We start from the raw sequence: 22,560 nt of genomic DNA on the forward strand, positions 1-22,560 counted from the left end.
ATTTAAAGCATAGGAAGAGGTCAAAACAGGAGGTCAAAATAAAAAATTACCAAATAAGGGCTGAGAAAAGTCAGAGTCAAACATTTTTGGCAAAAAAGGAAGATTCAGCTATATTAAAACAAATTTTGTTAATTTCACTCAATTATTTCAATCAAGGAAAGCATCCACATATTTCATTTTGATTTTTTAAAATAATTTATTTTATTAAACATTGGTTTTGAAATCCTTTAATTTTATTTTAAAAATAAAAAAAAAACAAAAATGAAATAAAAAAAGTATTTTTGTGAAACAAAACAAAATTGTCCATGACTGTTTAGAACTGCCAGTGAACTGAAAAAATATAGTATAGGCCTACCTCTAGATGAAATACTTACGCAGGATAATTTTATAGTTCTTCCTTACATGAAAACTGAAATGAATAAGTATATCCACCGATGGCCAATAATATATATCTACTACTACTGTATACACAGTTATATATCAATTAAATCACCTTCAGGGTAAACAGTTCATAAATTGTTCTCATATCTGTGTCCAATGCGACATCTACATAAATAAGTTATTTAATCCTATTTTAAAGATATTTTGTATTTAAATCCTATTACAGATTAAGACTCAAACGAATTAAAGCAAGCAGATAAAATATAGTTTAAGTATGACAGTAAAAAAGTTAGCATAAAAACTCTTTCTGAATTAGGATTTGGTGTATGGTACAGCTATGTTGAATTATGGTACATCTATGTTGAATCATGTTTTGAGGGTTTTTTTGTTTTTGTTTGTTTGTTTGTTTTGAGGGCTGGAGTTTCTTACTAAAATTAATTGAAGGACCCCTCTCCCCCCCGCATTGTCAGGAATAAAGTTAGAAAATTAAAGCTCCTGGGTGGTGGTGTGAGGGCCCAACTGGGCAAGGCAAGCCCTACCTCCATTCCTTCCACCTGAGGTCCTACCCCTTCTGCCACCTCTCCTCTCTGTGGAGTCAAGCCTGGTTCCCATCAAAGGTTACTGCCCCCAGCCCTCTTACTGTCCTCCATCCCACCAAGTGGCATGGCCCCGCCCTTCTCAGGTGTTCAGAGCTCCTGGGGCAGCTGTCTGATGCCTCCTTGGTGCTGAAGAGGTGGGCTGCCATGCCACAGCTCCAGCCCTTCCAGGTGGCCAGCATTTAGCATATGCCATTTTAGGAAAGCAATACCTTCCTTTGCTTATGCTACACATGTTGGAGCTGTACACTGGTATATCCGAGTTATAACTCAACTAGCGTGGCGTCATTTTCTTATCTATCAGCGGATGAACAGACAGGTTCAACAATGTAGTTTATTAAATACCTGTCAGCAGTGGATGACGGCTAGCTACCTAGCCAAAGAAGACCTACTACTCTACACAGATTGAGAACGTAAGGCTCTTGGCTCTAAAGGGCTGAATCCTCCAAAAATTACTGCAATACAAATAGCAGTATACAAACAATCAGCAAATGTGTTTTTCCATAAAAATCCTCAGGTTGTGTCCCCATTTATGCTGTTCAGACAGGACTGATCACCCATTTCTGAAATACTTAGGAAGATAGCTATGCCAAATATATACAAGATAGTCAAGCTGTGTGGCAGCAGAACTCAGCTATAGATGGCTCTCCTATTTTTCATATATAATATAATAAAAAAGGTTTGTCAAGCAAAAAAAATTAAATTATCATTGTGTGATTAATTGCACTGTTAAGGAAAACGAGAATATAATTTATTTAACTATTTTGGGTGTGCTCTACATTTTCAAACACACAGTTCAAATTATCACATGGAATATAAAGTGTGTAGTGCTCACTTAATATTTATTCTTAGCTATAAGTACTTGCACTATAAAATCAAAAGAAATAGTATTTTACAGTTTACATAATAAAAGTACTGTAATGCAAACTCTTTATTATGAAAGTTGAAATTACAAATGTAGAATTATGTACAAAATAATTGCATGTAAAAATTAAAAAAAATGTAAAACTTTAGATCCTAAAAGTCCACTCAGTCCTATTTCTTATACAGCCAATCACTCAAAAGAGTTTGTTTACATTTGCAAGAGATAATGCTGCTCATTTGTTGTTCATAATATCATCTGAAAATAAGAACAGGCATTTGCATGACTCTCTTGTAGCTGGGGTCACAATATATTTATACGTCAAATGCACAAAATATTCATATTTCCATTCAAGCTTTAACCACCACTGCAGAGAGCATGCATCCAATGGGTTTTGCTCAACAACAGTCCAAAGCAATGCAAACTAATGCATGTTCATTTTCGTCATCTGATTCTGTACCACCAGCAGAATACTGATTTTCTTTTCGTTTTCGTTCAAGTTCTATAGTTTCTACACCAGAGTTTTGGTCTTTTAAACTTCTGAAAGCATGCTTCATACCTTGTCCCTCTTCAAATTTTGGAAGGCACTTCAGATTCTTAAACCTTGGGTCAAGTGCTGTAGCTATCTTTAGAAATCTTACATTGGTACCTTCTTTACATTATGCCAAATCTGAAGTGAAAGTGTTCTTAAAATGAACCATATGCTGAGTCATCATCCAAGATAGTTATCACATAAATATATGGCAAAATGGAGGTGAAATAGAGACGGAGACATACAAGTCTCCCCCACAAGGAGTTCAGTGACAAATGTAATTAACATTTTTTTTTAAACAAATGTCATCAGCATGGAAGCATGTACTGTGGAATGGTGGCTGAAGCATGAAGGTGCATGCAAATGTTAAACATATCTGGCACGTAAATACCTTGCAATGACGGTTACAAAAATCCCATGTGAACACCTGTTCTCGCTTTTAGGTGACATTGTAAATAAGAAGTGAGCAGCATTATCTTCCATAAATATAAACAAGCTTATTTGTCTTAGCTATTGGGTGAACAAGTAAGACTGAGTGGACCTGTTGGTGCTTAAGTTTTGCATTCTTTTATTTTTGAGTGCAGTTATGTAATAAACAAAAATCTACATTTGTAATTTAACTTTCATAAAGAGCTTATACTACAGTACTTGTATAAAGTGATCTGAAAAATACTATGTCTTTTGTTTACCATTTAACAGTGTAAATATTATTAATAATAATAAAGTGAGCAGTATATAATTTGTGCTCTGTGTTGTAACTTAAATCGATACATTTGAAAATGTACAAATACATCCAGAGATATTTAATAAATGTCAACTGATTCTACTATTAGATTACTAATAGTATGAATTAACTATGATTAATCGACAGCCATGATAAATAAAGAGCCAATATCTGCCAGTAAAGAGCTCAACCCGCTATTAATATAGTTGTGGAACTACTTCAGAACATATTTCTTTGTTGTGTCTGTGGTGAAGTGCGTGCAGCAATGAGGGGAGGAGTGTGACTATCATAGTTCCTTATCCATATATGAAACAACAGGCCTAGAATATGGCCCTGACAAGTTGGCTGAAGAAAAGAATGTTTGTTCTGGCATTGCATAGAAAACAACAGTGAGGAAAACAGACATTTTTCTCATAAACATGTGTAGAGTTCATGCATGTTCAGCAATACCCTGGGAGCCATTTATTGCTAATTTGAGCTCTATAGGCTTCATGATCACTGAACATTCAAGGCATTTTTTCCACTTCATTTTCATAGAAGCATTCAAACTATACAAGTCAATCAGCTAAACCACACTGTATTATGGAAGATATGAATCTCCCTGGAAGCTGGCTGCTGGCAGAGCCTGAACAAGCACTCCCATAAGGCAATATTGTACGAGAATGGAATTTAATGCTAATCTGACTCAAAAGGAAGACTTCTGAGTCATTTCAACATAGGAAAATATTTTGTTTTTAAGCATGCTGAAATGTTTTGTTTTGATCAAAAATATTGAAATGAAATGCTCTGGCATTTAAAATATTATATTCAGAATTTGTTCTGTGAAAAAAATTGACATTTCAACTTTTCATCTCATTTCAGGATGAAAACTAACATTGGAATTTCCTGAACGACTGAAATTACAAATTCCACTCAGCTGTAGTAGATATCATTGACTCACTTGGGACCAATTTATTCTCTTGTACAGATACTGTATTGAACCACTTTCTGACAGGGTATGCAGTCAGAGTTGGGACAGGATTTCCAGGTAACAGAGAGTTCGCTCTGCTCTGTACATGAATAAATAAATCTTGGAGGGATTATCTGAGTTTTTTTCAACAGTGTCTAATACAACTGAGCTGCTTTTGCTACAATTATGCTGTCTTAATCTCTTTTTCCTTTAGGAAGAAGTTCATTAAAAGTGAACACTATAAATAGCCGGTCCCCGAGTTACGAATGCATCGACTTACGACAGTTCGTATTTATGACCAACCTCCTATACAGTCGGAACCCAAATTACAAACAAAATCCGCACTTACAAACAGCGTGGCCGTAAGTAAGTGAATTTAATCTGATTTACGAACAGATCAAGTTACGACCTAGTGTTTGGCTGTACTTTACCCTAAGGTAAATCAATGGGAATGGCATATGTGTAGTTGAGGGGCAATGGGCCTCAAATGTGTCAGTTTAAACATTGTCAATTGTTTATTTAAACCACTGAGAAGTCCCCACTTGATAGGGTAAGAAGAGAACTAATATTAGTAGAGAAGAGTAACCGAGTGACTTCTAACATTAGTTATACATAAATTTCACCATTTGAAAAATATAGGCTATTCTTACCTTGCCCAACAGCAGAATGTATTGTTTCCATGTCAATTTTTGTTTTTGACCTTCCTGGTGTACTCAGCATTTTCTCCCAAACTAAAGTTACATCTTTCAAGCATGGAGTGATTTCTTCATAATGAAGTTTCAAACGCCTGTTCAGCAAATTGTTTTCAGAAGCTAGAAAATGATATTAACAGTGTACCAGTTAAGAGTGTACAATACAAGTTCACTTACGTAGGGTCTTAGCATGCAAATGTCCACAATAATGCCAGTCTACATCACTGAAGATGTAGGATTTTTGACAAGCACTGTAAGAAATTAGTGATAGAAATGTAGCCGTGTTAGTCCATCTTGTTAGTCTTTAAAGTGCTACATAGTCCTGTATTTTGTAAGAAATTAGGGATGCTTTTCTATTTTAAGCTGTTCTAGTTGAGCAATTCCGTTTGAAACTATTCTGCTAAAACACACTACATGGAAACTCAGATGCAGAGATTTACAACTTCTCAGATCTTTAAAATTAAGAGAGACAATGAAGATGGTTAATGAAAAAGGCTAAATTGTTAAAGATAGTTCTAGATATCCACTTCTCAAAAACAGGATTTAATCCAAACAAAATAAAAAGTGAACATGAGATACAAAAGAAACATATGTCCACCCTTTTAAAAGCTAACCTGTATTTTCAGCAGACTTATCAAGGAGTACTGATATTTATTAGTACAACATCGTTACAACACTGAGCATATGCCACAATCAAAGTCTCTGGCAAGTCTATAGAGAATTTTAGGGATAGTAATTTTTAACAGGATTTAGAAAGGACTGGGGATCCAGTTGTTACTATTGAAAGACGGTGGTGAAGTGGTCAGAGCAGAGGTGGCAATAATTTTTATGAGAGGGGGAGAACACTTCACAAATTTCTGAAGTGGCCCTGGGCAGAAGGGGCATGGTCAGAAGACTTCTCATGCTTGCCTGCCCACAGACTCTGATTGACTTGGGGGTGAGGGAGCATGTGAAGTCTTTGTCTCCGCTCTCCCTCCAGCACCTAGAGAGAATTACCCCTCTAGGTGCCACACACCTCTGGCATGGAGAGGAGACTTTGCAAGCTCCTCTCGCCCGCAGGCCAATCAGGGCCTGGGGGGCATGGGAGTGTACAAAGTCTCTCGCCCTCTACCCCCGCCCTGCCAGAGGCACAGGGCCATTAGAGAGAACCACCAGCTGTTTTAAAACAGTCTGATATAGAGGGAGTGGGGGAGGACAGGGGGAGGAGGAATGAGAGTAATCAAGTTCTCAACTCAACTAGTTGCTTACATCCTTAATTTGTATGTGTGAAGAAAGTGAACAGAAGCACTTGTGAGCATATAGAGGTTTGGGAACAACCTAGAAATGTGAGCGAGGCAAGAGGAGATAAAAGGTATGTCTACACTACAGTTAGACACCCGCTCCAGCTTGTGGGGATCAGGATAAGAGGCTGTTAACTGCAGTATCGGCAAGATCCTAGTGCCTGGGCTGCAGCCCAAGCCTATATGTCTACATTGCAATTAAACAGTCCCTTTTCATGAGCCTCTAAGGCAAGCCCCAGTCATCTGGAACAGGCTAGTCACAGGTTTTTAACTGCAGTGCAGACATAGCCAAAGTGTGAATGAGGATGTAAAATGCTAAAAAAAAAAATTAACTCATAGTAAATCCCAAGCAGCCCTCTTGAACTGAAACTATGTTTAAAAAGTAATGTCAAAGTTTCCATCACTTTAATGGTGTTTGTGTAATATATGTTCAATACCTCGTTGCTGTGACAATGCTTTACTGTAATGCATTACGGAGTACTGTCATTCTGAGGATATATTATTACCATATATTATAAGACTACTGTCACGTTGATGATTTAATACCATAATAACTTCATCAAAATAACACACCTATTTAATACTGTGTTGAGACAATCTAATTTAAAAGGACAAAGTATTTTTAAGAGTTTAGCTCTCCATTGTTAAAGCTATTTATACAATGTAAATCTCGTTTCCTTGCTGGTTTTTCATCTCTCCCATTTGCTGTAGAGCTGTAGGTGGTACACTGAGAAAAAATTAATTCTGATCACGCCAAGATACTTTGTCATTACCACTATGGGTACAGTTTGCTATACATTTATTGCTATTGAGGTTTTTAAAGCACTGATTTTGTGGGTCACATGAAGCAAAGGCTATTTTTCAACTCGCCAGAAATGAATGGTAGATGGGATATTGTTTGAAAATTTTCACCTTTAAATTATATAGGAATTTGGGCCCTGATGCTGCCAACATTTATGCTCATGAACTCAGTGGAATTAGTCGTGAGAGTTAATTTCTGAGTTTTTGCAAGAACAGGGCCTTTTAGTTTGCCAATGAATAAAACTCTATGGATTTGTGGCATTTCATTAATCTGAATAACCTAAATCCTTACATTTTATTTTAAACTTTTTTGTTCATAAATTAGGGATGTTGACAGGTAACTGGTTACCCAATAAGCATTACTTTTAACCATTAAGGGTGAAGCTTACTGGATAACAGTTAACCGGTTGTGGCCAGACAGCCCGCCTCCATATCATCCATCTTATTGGCCTCTCTGAAGCATACAGGACAGAGAAGGAGCAATAAAATCAGCATAGTCTATGCTGGCTCATCTGATCCTGAGAAGCTGAAACATAGATATGAGGAGAGATCAGGATATGCGAGACTGCCACCGGCTGGCACCTATGTTGATTCGAACACACACACAGTCCCTGGATGAGGAATTTCCCACTGAGAAAACAATGTCCCAGTACTTCCAATTTAATCATCTCAAATCTCTCTTACAAGTGTAAATTAAGTTCACAACTCCCTTGTAAGAACTGGTCTCACAGCAGACAGACCAGCATCAATTGGCATTACAGATAAGAAAGAGAAATACGTGACCCCATGAGTATGTAAGATGGGCCCAGCACACACTCACTTGGAGTGTCATTCTACCCTCTACCTGCTGGTCGGGTTAGGTATTTGACCTCCCGAGGTTCTATGGGGACGCCCACCTCGTATTTTCGTCTTTCCTAGGAATTGAGGGACCGGCCCTGGCCTGACATGCTGGAGTCGAGAGGCACAGAAGGGGGTAAAAATGGTACCTGGATGTGGTCCTCTGTCTTAAGTGTACACATAGAAAGAGTAAGCTGTTACTTGGTACCATTATTTCTATTTTTCTATCTTTATCTTCTTTGTAACCATTTTTAAGACCTATATTTTGCTAATAGTTAAGAAATAGAACAATAACCATTGCAACCATATGATTTATAAGCTTCCTCAATAAACCTGTAACTGTTTAAGCTTTAACCTGACTCCTTCAGTTGCTGTAACAGAACCGAGCACAATTTAAAAGAACTTCAGCCGGTCATAAAGGGACAGATATAGGGAGAGCTTGGGCGTTTGGATTTGTGTCACACCCAGGTGGCAAAATTCAGTTGGGGCGCTTCTCAGTCTCCCCGAGGCTGCCCGCTGCGAAGGAATTATGAAATTCTAGCAGCTGAAATCTGAAGCGTAATAAGCTCTCCCTGTACACTTATTGGGGTGCCTTTCAACCTCTTCCAGGTTGCCCACTGCAAGGGACCCCGGTCTCAGCAGTTAAAGTCTTAGGCGTATAGTACACACATAGTATAGGAAGAGCTTGGGCGTTTGGATTTGTGTCACACCCAGGTGGCAAAATTCAGTTGGGGCGCTTCTCAGTCTTCCCGAGGCTGCCCGCTGCGAAGGAATTATGAAATTCTAGCAGCTAAAATCTGAAGCATAATAAGCTCTTCCTGTACACTTATTGGGGCACCCTCCAGCCTCTTCCAGGTTGCCCACTGCAAGGGATCCCGGTCTCAGCAGTTGAAGTCTTGGGTGTATAGTACACACACACACACCACTCACTGCCCTGACCGTCAGCTGACACCGGTATCCGAGGAACAGCCTGCTGTGGATGGAGGGCTGCTCCAGCCCTGCACAGGGCCAGAAACAACAGCCCCACACAGGCTGGGAGCCAGCAGCTTGCACAGGCCCCATTTAATCAATTACCCAACAAATGGGAGCTGTGAGAAATGTAACTGGTTATGGCCATCCAAGGCCAAAGGGAGCTACAACTGCCCATTCCTGCACAGATGCAGGTAAATATAGAGGCAGCAACCTGATGGGGCTAACCCATGTGAACCGGATCCAATCCTCAGGCTGGTATTTGTCTACCCCTGCCTTAGGGTACGTCTAGACTACATGTCTCTGTCGCCAGAGGCATGTAGATTAGGCTACCCGGCATAGTAAAATGAAGCGGCGATTTAAATAATCGCCGCTTCATTTAAATTTACATGGCTGCCGCGCTGAGCCGACAAACAGCTGATCAGCTGTTTGTCGGGTCAGCGCGATAGTCTGGACGCGCGGGTGTCGACATCAAAGGTATTTGTCGACCACCCAGGTAAACCTCATCCCAGGAGGCTTACCTGGGTGGTCGACAAATACCTTTGATGTTGACACCCGCGCGTCCAGACTATTGCGTTGAGCCGACAAACAGCTGATCAGCTGTTTGTCGGCTCAGCGCGGCAGCCATGTAAATTTAAATGAAGCGGCGATTATTTAAATCGCCGCTTCATTTTCCTATGCCGGGTAGCCTAATCTACATGCCTCTGGCGACAGAGGCATGTAGTCTAGACGTACCCTTAGAAACACAGACTACAACACTGAATACTGAATTTGGACAGTGTAAAGAAGATTATATAAACTAACCAGTTACACTCATATGGCAACCCCATGGCCAAGACTGAATTCCCACTCCCAATTAACTAACCCTCACAAGTTAATTATGTAGGAATTTACAAAATTAAAAGCTGAAACACTTTACTCCTTACAATACTGAATCTCATTAGAATGACCATCATTTTCCAGATGGATAAACCAAGTCACAGAGACATCACAGACTAGATTTACAGATATATGTGCCTAATGATGCAGATAGGCACCTTATAAACTCTCATTAAGTTAGGTGCTGAATTTGCTTATGTAAATTTATAAATCTCACTGGGTACCTGACTACGATCTTAGGTGCTTACATACCTTTGTAAAGATAGTTTCAAGTGAGCTGCCCAAACTTTTGATATTAAATATGAAATTACTTAATATTAATTTTTAAGATAGCTGTCTATGATGAGAACTAACATAAGAATTAGTGTTACAGTTTACCATATTCTTCTAATCTCTTTATGTTACCCTAAGCCCTCTGATAAAGAACCTCTACATTACCATACTCAAAAATCCTTACAATGGGATGGTTTTAGGATTTGAAATTATGCATTCTTATTGGTTTCACTGATCTGTATTTAATGCTTGTGTGGCTTGTTTTTGCGAACTAATACTAGAGGGAAAACAAATTCTAATGAGCAATTATTATTTACAATGCTTGTAAGAGGTCACTTTTTTGTGTTTGTCTGTTTTCACAGACCCATCCCGTTATGCCAAAGTTGTGGTTAAAAAATCCAAACATAAATTTTCTTTTGATGTACACACATTTGATTTTGAATGAATGAATAATTATTACTCTTTAAAGAAAGCAAAATAGACTTTCGCTTTACACTCTACAAGGCATTTTAAAAACAGTGACAAAGGTTATGTTTACTACTCCGTCTTTTCTGGATGGCTCAGTACTAATTTTGCTTTCAGTACCACCTCTGCCTTTACAGTCAACTGATACTGGTATATAATAATTTATGCCTGGTGTCATAAAAAACTGGCTCGGGATTGGAATTACAACCATCAAAAGGACACATATACATGGGACTTTTTGTGACAAGTCATGAGAGGAGTGAGTGAAACTAGGATGCAGAAAGACCCTAAAGGTTAAAAATAAGCAGTGCACTTTTTTCGTAATGCCCGGTTGCAAAGTGTTGGGTTGTTTGGTTTTTTTTTTTTAAGTCTTAACTCCTTAACTTTTCTTTCCTCCTTTTCACACTGCCATCATGGCTGTTTACTTCCAGGACAGGTAAGAGTAAGACTGCAAAGAATCTAAGCACCTGTGACCTTTACTCTTCAATTTCTAGTCTGGAGCTGTCCCTCCTTCAAATGATGAGACTTTTGCTGTAAACACAAGCAGTGACACTGATAATGGAGATTTGTGCAGAGAACAACATACAAATAATGTGATTTATTCTCTCCTAGATCAGTGTACGGTACCTATCTCATTAGCATCAAGGGGAGCTACAGACTGAAGGGAAAAATGGTCTGTTGCTACGCTAGCCAAGACTACTTCTTTCAGCTCAATGTTCAGACTCACCATATGGGTACATTCAATGTGTAATTAAAGGTGAGCCAAACTACCATAGCACAATGAGAATTGGGTATTATACATGTTGATCTTTTTGTAAGAGAAGAATTAGGCACTCTCAGGCAAAACAAATTCAGACGGATTGTGGTTACGCTTCAGTAGAAGTATTATTTAGCTACACATTCTTGGTAAGACACATCATAACTCATACCCTGATATTCCAACAACATTTTTACTACAAATTGCTGTATGCTTAAATGCTGAATTAAAACAATTATAGCATCAGTGGGTGTGTTATAGTTACGTGTCAGTTTAGAAAGTAACTCTGTATATAAGTGAAACTCTATTCATCAGAGGATCAGATTTTCTTTCAGATTTTCTTCAAGTAAATACAAAAAAAATATAAAAATCCTTAAGCCCCCTGGTCCTCCTATACAAAGATAACTAAAATAAGCATTGCAGTGGCAGCCTGCATTAGAGCTGATGGACAAGCTCACTGTGATTTTTTTTGTTTTGTCTTTTGCAGTTAACAATAGTATCTGCCACTTTTACATTTGGAAACAATTCTGCCTTGCTGTTCAATATAAAGAATGCTTATGGAAGTCAAATGTAGTGGTATGCAAACACTGAAGGTAGAACATGTCCTTAGTAAGCGAGAACACCTGGACATAATGTACCAGGAGCTAAAAAGGGTGTGTAGTAAATACTATATTGCCCATTTAATTTTAGCACATTTACTACTTAATTTAGTAGTAATCAAAATGAACAAATTCTGGGCTTACTGGAATATTATTGCATATTAAAATATTTACTGTTAGTTTCCAAAGATGAAACCCCAAGAATATATGGCTAATAGTAAAGCAGAGCCTGCTAATGCATGTTTCTACTGCTTTTCAAAACATGTTATGGGCTGCTTCTTCTATATACCAGCAACTCCCCTCCTTGAAATGTATCTGCCTGTAAGGAAGAAAAAAAAGCAATTCCAATATACATGTGATACTGTTTCTTTGACATGTATAGCACACTCCCTAGGTCTTGTGTAGACTTGTTTCTTTCATTTATACTGATCTCTAGTGTATTTGTGGTTGTTTAGTAATTAGTAGCTATTTTCTCTGGACAGAGTGGTATTCAACAGGTGATTATTTTCTTACTTTTCACAGATATAAGTGTCATACAATAGTTTAACATGTTAGCTGTGGGTTTCAGTTTGAAGGTGAAAGAGGCAACGAATAAATTTTAGAAGTATTAAAAAAAGAGGAAAATATACATTTAGGTTCTCACAGGTTCAGAAATTCCCACAGCAACTGCATAACATAGCTTCAAGTTAAAGCTCTAACTGGAAGTTTTAGAAATCTGTGTCTGAGCCGAGAGTCCATACTACACAAAATCTTTCAGGACTGGCACGGCGGATGCAAATGTTCCAGTGTATCGTTACCATCTTTTACAATTTGTACAACAGGTTAACCAAACACAAACAGGTCTTTGAAAAAGGTAACAAAACCAGGTTATGAATAAGGTTGGTTAATACTTGGAAAGTTCATACACATTAAAATGAAAAAAATAAAATAAAAACAGTTAAACAGAAGAGAGAAAAAAGGACTTAAATATTAATGCCATATCTACCTTTCTAATACCTTATGATTGTTTTCTAATATCTTATGACTATTTTCTGATCTTCTTACACAAAACACACAAGCTTCAGGGGATAGCCAGGTCAGTGTGTACAGGATAAACTTAAAAAACAACAAATGGTCTGGTAGCAATTTATAGACTAACAAAATTAGTTTGTTATAGACTAACAAAACATGTAGATGGTATCGTGAACTTTTATGGGCACAGCCCACTTCTACAGATTACCAGAGTTTTGAGTTTTGATGCACTTTAGGATGCCTATGAAAGCTCATGATACCATCTACATGTTTTGTTAGTCTATAAAGTGCTACCAGACCATTTGTTGTTTTTTAAGTTTATGCAAAACACATAGTTAACATTACATTACTCAGTTCCTATTATATTACTATCAGTGTCTGCATAATGTCTATGTAACTGTCAGCACCCTCGTAGACAGTATTTCACTACAGATTGCAGAATAAGGCCAACTGTTTGAGGGCTCTAACTCCCCGAATAGATAGACAGAATTTAATGGTTTAAACAACCACCTGGGCATCAGAATATACTACAGAGGCAGTTGAGAAGGACAGAGCTGAGCTCCTTATCAGCACTTTCTGGCACCAGTATAAAAACATCCAATGAAAGGCCAACAGTAAAGTGGCAATTAAGATAAAGTAAATAAGCCGTAGGTAAAAGATTAAATGAGGAAAGACTACACAGAAAGAGGATTGGGAGAGACAGTGCTAGACTTACTTATCTATATTGCTTTTACATTTTTTATTAAGACCTGATCCTATTCACTGCAAAGTCTTCAACACAAACCAACCACAAAGAACTTGTTCTCCATAGGAGCTAATTAAAATGATTACTAACCTTGCAACTTTTGATTTTCTTTTTCCATTCTGAGCAGCAGTATCTGTTGAAGAATGGCTTTCTGCCATAGTTCCCGAAGCTCCCAAGATGTCCGTTTCCTCTCTTCCTTCACTGGTCCAAAGGGACCATCTTCACAAACTGGTTCTAATGGGGACCTAGGTGGAATATCTCCCAATTCAGAATAATCTTGAAAAGACAGAAATGAGCATGACTCATTTAAGTTTCATAGTCAAATAAAGGGGTACATTTTCAAAAGCCAGCTGCCACTTACTTGTGTACATGAAAAAAATGCACTATATATAGATCTAATCTAGGGATGTTAACTGGAAAGCATATCAGTAAGCATGGGACTTACTGGTATGCTTACAGGTGAACCAACCCTTGTCAGTTAATTCTGGTGGCAGCCAGCCATAATAGGCCAGAGCAACACTGGCTGCGGCATGGCCAGCGGGCTGAACGGTGCGACCTAAGCTTAAAACAGTTTTAACATCCCTAACCTAAACTTGGCAAGTGCAAACAGCTGTGTGTACTTTAACACATACATATGCAGTCTCTAAACACCTAACCAAGTGCAATTGGAACCAATGGATTTCGCAGATGCAAATGTTAGAATTTGTGTGTCAAGGTCCTTAACTTCTTAAAGTACTGTTTTAAGTATTAGAATTCTGGATGCACACCCAGAGATGTTTGCACTTGACTTTATACAGAAAAATGGTCGCACATGTCAAGAGGAAGCCTAGCATGGCCCTTTTGTTAAATCTATCTTATGTTCCCGGGAGAGGGCTCAATTATTTAAATAATGCATTTATACTGGAAATCTAAGACTGGAAATTTCATGCTTAATTGAACACACTTGCATTGTGATTATATCTGTACCTTTGGTCTACTGCTCTATCAGATTTAGACACTTTTTCATTAACATCAGAGCATTAAAAAGAAATCCTGGTAGGTACATTTTCACCTTCCTGATGATAAGACTTGCTGTCTTAGGTTTGACTTAGACCTGTCATTAAAGCTCTGACATATTTCTCCTCCTGGAAGTTACTGTCTAGGGAGATACAGGGGCGGGGGGAAGGAGGTGAAGAGATAGGCAGAGACGTGGGAAATCCATATCTTTAGGCATCCTTACTATCAACTGTGAATTGAAAATCTCACTTTTAACCCATCTTTATTCGTTCTTCAAGTGCATCTCTCTCATCCAGTTTGAACACCATCTAATCTAAACATGTTGGCTATTTGTATCAATGGGGTTTTATTCAGTCACTGACTTCAGAGGAAGCACAAATGGAGAAATATGGGCCTGATTCCCTCTTATGAAATTTCAGTTCTAGTATTTTATCACCAGCAGTATCAGGGGTGGCCCGTGAGCCTAGGCAAACTAGGCAGCTGCCTAGGGTGCCACTAGCCCGGGCGCCTGATGATGACGTCACGGGGCAACGGGGCACCCTGTGATGACGTCACAGCCATCGACGGCCATGCAGGCAGGGGCGCCGCCCTGCCTAGGGCGCCAGCTGCTGCAGCTGGCCTCGGGCCGCTCCTGGGCAGTAGCTTTTGGCTTGCAGTCAGGGGCGGCCCATGGCTATAGGCGGACTCAGCCGCCGCCTAGGGCGCCGCCGCCCGGGGGGGCCCGATGATGATGTCACGGGGGTGCCCAGGGCGCCCACCGATGACGTCTGTCCATTGATGGCCCTGCAGGCGGGGGTGCCGATCGCGTGTTCCACTTGGGGCACCAGCTGCCACAGCCAGCCTCGGACAGCTCCTGCTTGCAGTATTTCTTGTATGTTGGAAATAGCACTGAATACCACCTTGCAATGGCTAAGAAATATTTTATCTCATACTCTGAGTACTGTACCATATAATTCTGTTTCTAGAAAAAGCTCTATGTGAGCAGACCATGCAAAGCCCAATGATTCTGTGCCAGTGCAGGGTTCCAAACCCAGATCACTGAAGGATCATTATCTTACTGATCTATTAGAAATTCTAATCAATATACCACACATTTTCATGAGACCAATGCACCAATAACAGGACAGACAGCTCAGGATGCTAGCTGTTTGTTTATGATTACTTGGTATATTTGAATGTCCTTACATTTGTGCAAATAAAATATGGGACTGCAACCAGACAATAAAATTATAGATAGCCCAGTATATGTTCCATAAACACCAATAATACAAAACAAATTTCTCCCTCCCCTTCTAAAAACAGCCTTGGTACATTTCTCTCTCTCTCTCTCTCTCCAGTTAAAACACTAGCCTGAAAAAAAATAATTTACCAAAGAACAGACATAACACAAGCAGTAGATTCTCAAATATCTCCATGCCCATGTGTCTCAAGTCCGACATAGAAGAATTCAATTTATAGGATTAAAACTATAGTTCAGGCACATGCAGTCAGTCCCTGTTCGGCTGAGACCTCCAAGAAGGGAACCAAGAGTGATGATGGTAGAGATTTTTGGTAATACGCAGAATAGCCTTCTAGGAACTTGACAATAACATAGGCCTTAAAGAATTATGTTTTCATGAGGGACTTGCTATTGGAGCGAAAACACAGAACAGGTCAAAAGAGCTTTATCCTCATTAATCATCAGCTTTATCCTCTAATCTGCTTAAGTTAGTAGCTGGAGCTGAAATGAGAAGACCCAAGGTACCACTCTTATGCCACCTTTATTTCGAGTTTTCTAATGTATACAGGCTTGTAGAAGCTGCACAGCAGCACTTATGTCAGCCAAGGAGTGCTATAGCACTTCCCCTACCCAAAACACTCCCTAACTATGCCAGAGGGTAGGGAGTTGACAGAGGAATGGCTTTGCCAGGCAAAGTTTCACCACTTGCCAGCTTACAGCAGCTTGCAACTCTTTTGCACTCTTGGAATCACACAAAGGATCTATAACAGAGGCCAGAGACTGGCCCATTATTTCTCAAAACTATAAAGACATCAAAACCAAATATGCTAACTAAAGCTTTATAAAAGGGACACATCAATAAATTAGAGATGTATACACTAGCAACTGAAAGCTTTTTTGTTCCAGAGATTTTAAAATAATCAAAACTATTATATAAAAAATGCTAAACTGGGTTTGACATAAAAAACACCCAAACCTTAACCGCATTAACACTACACCAATACATTTAATAAAATGGGATGAATATCAGTTCCCAATATAATTATTCAGTACTGTGGTTTTGAGACCTACAGCTAAGACAAACAAAACATTCAAGAAATGTTTGTTATAGTTTCTGGCTTTCTGTCACGCATAACCTTTACCTCTCACCAAATTTTTCACTTATGATTATGTATTTAAGTACCTTTTGCAGTCAGTCAAGCATGCAAATGTCCACTTAACAAATTCATTACAGAAGAACTCTTAAATCAAAAGTAGGAAATATGCCTGAGAATATAAAAGGAAATATTCTTTATTTTTAGGAAGACAATTAAGACTATTTAACACTTATAGCCACTTACATTTTATCTCTGTGCTCAATAAACTTCTTTTACTGTTTATAATTACCATTAAGTTTGTATGAAGTGTGTGGCAAATGTGCTTGGGTTTTACAAAAGCTGGTACATGTGCACTTTCCTTTGATGAAGTGATGAACCAATTAATAAATTAGATGCTTCAGTTGTGGGAGCTGGGAGTGGGAGTAGCTGGTGATTTATTCTGAGAGATTCATGAGTGGCTCTGGGAGCATTCATGCCATCGGGCTGGGTGTTGGGCTCCACATGTGGTTGTGCTGAGTAATAACAGCACCTGATGAGGCTGCTGCTGGTCACAAGCAAGGCATTGTGAGAGAGGGCTCAGGCTGGAAAGAGTTTAGAAGGCAAAGCAGTCCCACAGCCCCAGACCCTAGGGGAATCTTGTCACATATGGGACTTTTCTGTTCAGCCAAATGAAATAGCTGCACAGCCTATCCCAAGGAAAGCGCCAGATCACTCGGTGGCTACACATGCAAGGAAATGCTCTACTTTAAAAGTAGTAAAATGGACCCTACTCTAACTAGTCAAGGCCAAACTTGCTTGTGCATATTATCTCAAACTAGGGAGGAGATATGCTCTTGTCAAATTGGTAAGAGAAGTAGAAGTAGGTGGTAACCTGGGCAGCAGTGACCATGAGACAGTTGAGTTTAGGATCCTGACAAAAGGAAGAAAGGAGAGAAGCAGAATACAGATCCTGGACTTCAAAAAGAAGACTTTGACTCTCCTCAGGTACTGATGGGTAGGATCCCCTAGGAAGCTCATACGAGGAGCAAAGGAGTCCAGAAGAACTGACTATATTTTAAAAAAGCCTTATTGAGGGCACAGGAACAGACCATCCTAATGCGCAGAAGGAATAGCAAATATGGCAGGTGACCTTCTTGGATTAACAGAGAAATCTTCAATGAGCTTAAACCCCAAAAGGAAGCTTACCAGAAGTGGAAACCTGGATAGATAACCAGGGAAAGGTATACAAAGATTGCTCAAGCATGCAAGGGTGTAATCAGGAAGGCCAAAGAGCAATTGGAATTGTAGCTAGAGAGGGATGTGAAAGGTAACAATAAGAGTTTCTATAGGCATGTTAGCAATAAAGTGGTCAGGGAAGGTGTGAGACCCTTACTGAATGGAGAAGGCAACCTAACGAAGATGATGTGGAAAAAAGCTGAAGTACTCAATGCTTTTTTCTTGCCTTGGTCTACAGAGACTAAGGGCACGTCTAGACTACGGGTTTGTTTGTTTTTTCAAAAGGAGATATGCAAATTCGGAGCTAATTAGCATATCTTCTTCCAATCGCATTTTCAAAACCTGGTCTTTCGAAAGTGAAAGTAGTCTGGAAAAAAAACCCGCATAAATCTCCTTTGTTTAGGAAGAGCGGGTTTTTTCGAAATAGGGTTTTTTCCCAAAAAAACCCCACAACCCGACTACTTTCACTTTCGAAAGACCAGGTTTTGAAAATGCGATTGGAAGAAGATATGTAAAGTAGCACCGAATTTGCATATCTCCTTTCCAAAAAAACCCCTGTAGTCTAGATGTGCCCAAGGCTGGTTCCCAGACTGTTGCACTGGGCAGCACAGTATGGGGAGGAGGTGAGCAGCCCTCAGTAGCAAAAGAACAGGGTAAGGACTAGTTAGAAAAGCTGGACATGCACTAGTCCATGGGGCTGGATCTAATGCATCTGAGGGTGTGGTGAGAGTTGGCAGATGTGATTGCAGAGCCTCTGGAGAGTATCTTTCAAAACTCTTAGCAACCGGGAGATATCCCAGATGATTGGAAAAAGGCAAATGTAGTGCCCATCTTTAAAAAGGGGAAGGAGGAGGATCCAAGGAACTACAGACTCATAAGCCTCAACCTCAGTCCCTGGAAAACTCATGCAGCAAATCCTAAAGGAATCAATTTTGAAACACTTGGAGGTGGTAGTGGTGATCAGGAACAATCTATATGGATTCACCAAGGGCAAGTCATGTCTGAACAATCTGATTGATGAGGGAACTGGCTCTGAAGATTTGGGGAAAGCAGTGGATGTGATATTCCTTCACTTTAGCAATGCTTTTTATACAGTCTCCCATAGTATTCTAGCTGGCAAGTTAAAGAAGTCTGGCTTGGATGACTGGATATAAAGGTAGACAGAAAGCTGGCTAGACTATCAGGTTCACCAAGTACCAGTGATCAGCTTGATGTCTAGTTCGGACAACTAGACAGTATCAAGAGGTTTGACAAGGACAAATGAAGAGTCCTGCACTTAGGATGGACAAATCCCATGCACTGCTACAAGCTGGGGACCAACTGGCTAAGTAGTAATTCTACAGAAGAAAAACCTGGGGATTATAGCAGATAAAAAGCTCAATATGAGTCAACAGTGTACCCTTGTTGCAAAGAAGACTAATGGCATGTCGGGCTGCAGTAGCAAGAGCATTGCCAGCAAATGTACAGAAGTGGTTATTCCCCGCTAGTCAACACTGCTGAGGCCACATCTGGAATATTGCATCCAGTTTTGGGTTCTCTATTACAGAAAGAATGTGGACAAATTGGAAAGTCCGGTGAAAGAGAACAGAAATTATTAGGGGGACGGAGCACATGACTTATGAGCAGAGTCTAAGGAAACTAGGATTGTCTAGTTTTCAGAAGATAAGAATGGGGTGTGTGTGAAGGATTGATAGCAGCTTTCAACTACCTGAAATGGAATTCTAAAAAGGATGGAGAGAGGCTGTTCTCAGTGGTGATAGATGATAGAATGAAGAGAAATTGTCTTAAGTTGTAAGGGGAAATCTAGGCTGGATATTAGGAAAAACTGTTTTACTAGGAGAGTTGTGAAGCATTGGAGAGGTTTGCCTATAGAAGTGGTAGAATCTCCATCCTTAGAGGTTTTTAAGGTGAGACTTGACAAAGCTCTGGCTAGAATGATTTAGCTGAGGTTGGTTCTGTTTTGAGCAAGGGATTGGACTAGATGACCTCCAGAAGTCTTATCCAATCCTAATCTTCTGTAATTCTATGACATTCCTGAAAGCAGATATTCCCAACTGTAGTTTAGAAGGCCATTTTTTTCCATCATTGATTACCACTGAAACATACATTTGAAATTAAAAACAGAGGGCGTGTCCATACTGAAATTAATATATTGTAACTGATTTAGGGCTATTTAACCAGCAAAATCTTTACACAATGTGCATCAGCTGTGATAATTTTCTCTTTATATTTTTGCATTAAGATACACATGTCTTTTGAGGAGAATAGAGATCTGTAATAGTTTACAAGTTTCTTCTAGAGTTAGATATTTTAGCAAAAATTTTATTCAGGAAGAAATATGTCTTCTGATAAACAAGCATCATATTATTGACAAAGGCAGTTTGAGGTTGCCTGGATCTAGAACTCAGGTTGTCAAGCACAAAGGAAAACTGTTTGGACACACGCACACAAGTCTTTCTACATCTTCCATAAAGTTAGAAGTAAATACACCCAGAAAATGTGATAAGAATTCTACACCTTCTTGTTTTTAATCTCTACATCCTCCCTACTCAGCATTTGAAAACATTAAAACATGAGGATATCAATCTTCTTCAGTAGCAAGGGAAAACCTGTAACATATCATCTAGTTCAGTGCATGTGTTTAAACAATTTTAGCTCTCATGAATTCTCCAATAAAAAAAGTCACCGTATCAACATGTATCAGTGTGGCATATTAACTAATCAATGTCAATGTGGCATATTAATTAGTCAAGGTTTTGCTTCCAGTTCAGGCAAGAATTTTAAACTATAGAAGGGGAGAAATTTTCATATCCATTGCCCCATACCTAATCCTGGTTATCTTCAGAGAGAAAAACTTAAACCATAGCAATTAAGATGATAAAAGAGGAATCCATTATATGGAGATTAAGAAAATTATAAACTACATTATTATGGAGACCAATCCAACCTCTAATCACACCAAGAACGTGTCCTCATTTCAGTTTCCACCTTACGATTATTCGCTCTTTTGTGTCTTTTTGTTCTTATTGTTAACAGACATCTTAGGTCTTCCTAGACTAGACCTTAATATACTAATTCACCTCCATGCCTATGACGATATTGCAAAATAGCAGGTAATCAAGAAGCCAAAGTGAACATGTGTAGCTGCCTAGATGACTTGTTTAAAGTTTGCACAATGGCATCATTCATTTAGTTTATTGGGCAGAATGTGCACATAACCCTTGGAAGCTATGTAAAAAAGGAATTGATAATCCAGCCCTTACCACTCTTCATGCACATACAGTGTTGCCAATGACACCCATGCAGGACAGCTTCCAGAATCAGAACAGGAGTCAAAGGACCATTGGAAAAAAGTGAACATGTCAAGTCTTTCTTGCAAATGTTTTGGAGAACAGCAGAGAAAGGAGAAAGAAAGGCAGAACAATTCATTTGAAAGTAATTAGAAGTGCATATTCCAGTGAATCAAACTGTCATGTGCAAAAGACTAAACAATGTGCAGCTTTCAAGACCTATAAAAGAACAGCAAATGCACAGAGGCAAAACCTGAATACCTAAGTAAACAAATGGTGGAAACTCAAGGAATCAGCTTCCCTGTTCACTTGCAAACCTTATAGAATTTTGTTGACCCTACTCTGCATCTAATCCATATAACTTTAATGCACTGTGAATGAAGAATATCCAAGAGAAAGAGATACAAAAATCTACTTTAAATTCATAAAATGTTTTCCTGGTTCACATTTCCTAGTTGGAGACATTTTTACTTTTATTTCAGAAGATGGAGAAAGCTAGTAGGGGAGAGGCTAGTCTAGATTTCATTTTGACAAATAGGGAGGAACTAGTTGAGAACTGGAAGAAGGCAGCAGTTTAGGTGAAACTGACCATGAAATGGTAGAATTTGTGATTCTAAGAAATGATAGAAGAAAAGGAGCACAATAGAGATAATGGATGTCAAGAAGGCAGGCTTCAGCAGGCTTAGGAAGTTGGTAGATAAGATCCCATGAGAAGAAAGTGTAAGGGGGGAAACAGTACAAGAAAGTTGCCAGGTTTTTTTAAGGGTATGAAAGCAAACTATCCCACTTCAAAAGAAAGATAGGAAGTAGGCGGCCACTCTGGCATAATCTTGAGATCTTCAGTAAGCTGAAACTCAGATAAGAGACCTACAAAAAGTGGAAACTAAGTCAAATTACAAAAAATGAATTTAAACAAATAATACAAGTACGTGGGGACAAAATTAAAAGGGCCAAGACACAGAATAAAATTCAAGTAGCTGGGGACAAAGAATAATGAGATATTCTACAAATATATTAGAAACAAGAGAAAGACCAAGGATAGGGTAAGCCCATTACTCAGTGTGGACATGTGTGTAGAGGAGAAGAAACGATAGCAGAAAGTGTAGAAATGGCATTAGTGTTAAATGACATTTTTGTTTAATTTTTCACCAAAAAAGTTAGTAACAGTAGGAAGGATAACATAATGAATGCTAGTGGGAAAAAAAGGTAATATCAGAAGCTAAAATAGGGAAGTAAAAACTTAAAAATGTTTAAACAAGTTAGATTTCCACAAGTCACCAGGGACTGATGAAATGCATCCAAGAACACTCAAGGAGTTGACTGAAGAGAGGTATCTGAGCTACCAGTATCTCTGAAAAATCATGGAAGATGGGAGAGATTCCAGAGGGCCT

General features: G+C 38.9%; 1 protein-coding gene and 1 long non-coding RNA gene across 12 annotated transcripts in view; one reads left to right on the forward strand and one right to left on the reverse strand.

Moving 5' to 3' along the window:
• LOC142829662 (uncharacterized) overlaps positions 1-8,001 on the forward strand; it is an 80,856-nt gene extending 72,855 nt beyond the window's left edge. Inside the window, exons 1-4 of one of the 3 annotated variants that reach the window (XR_012904328.1) lie at positions 3,632-3,749; positions 3,957-4,122; positions 4,259-4,410; positions 7,736-8,001. This is a non-coding gene — a long non-coding RNA (uncharacterized LOC142829662). Of the gene's footprint in view, positions 1-3,631; positions 3,750-3,956; positions 4,123-4,258; positions 4,411-7,735 lie in introns of those variants that run through there. The other 2 variants (XR_012904326.1, XR_012904327.1) reach the window with 2 other exon arrangements.
• The window catches only part of TBC1D1 (TBC1 domain family member 1), a 188,377-nt gene that overhangs the window by 49,455 nt on the left and 116,362 nt on the right, over positions 1-22,560 (reverse strand). For 8 of the 9 annotated variants that reach the window (XM_025187957.2, XM_014576744.2, XM_006129528.2 and 5 more), the window contains 2 exons: positions 13,443-13,628; positions 4,695-4,856 (listed from right to left, as the gene is read on the reverse strand). In XM_025187957.2, the coding sequence (XP_025043742.2) occupies positions 4,695-4,856; positions 13,443-13,628 (348 nt within the window). Of the gene's footprint in view, positions 1-4,694; positions 4,857-13,442; positions 13,629-16,907; positions 18,197-22,560 lie in introns of those variants that run through there. The other variant, XM_025187959.2, reaches the window with a different exon arrangement.

The sequence above is a fragment of the Pelodiscus sinensis genome, chromosome 5 (genome assembly GCF_049634645.1).
Source record: "Pelodiscus sinensis isolate JC-2024 chromosome 5, ASM4963464v1, whole genome shotgun sequence".
Taxonomy (NCBI): domain Eukaryota; kingdom Metazoa; phylum Chordata; order Testudines; family Trionychidae; genus Pelodiscus; species Pelodiscus sinensis.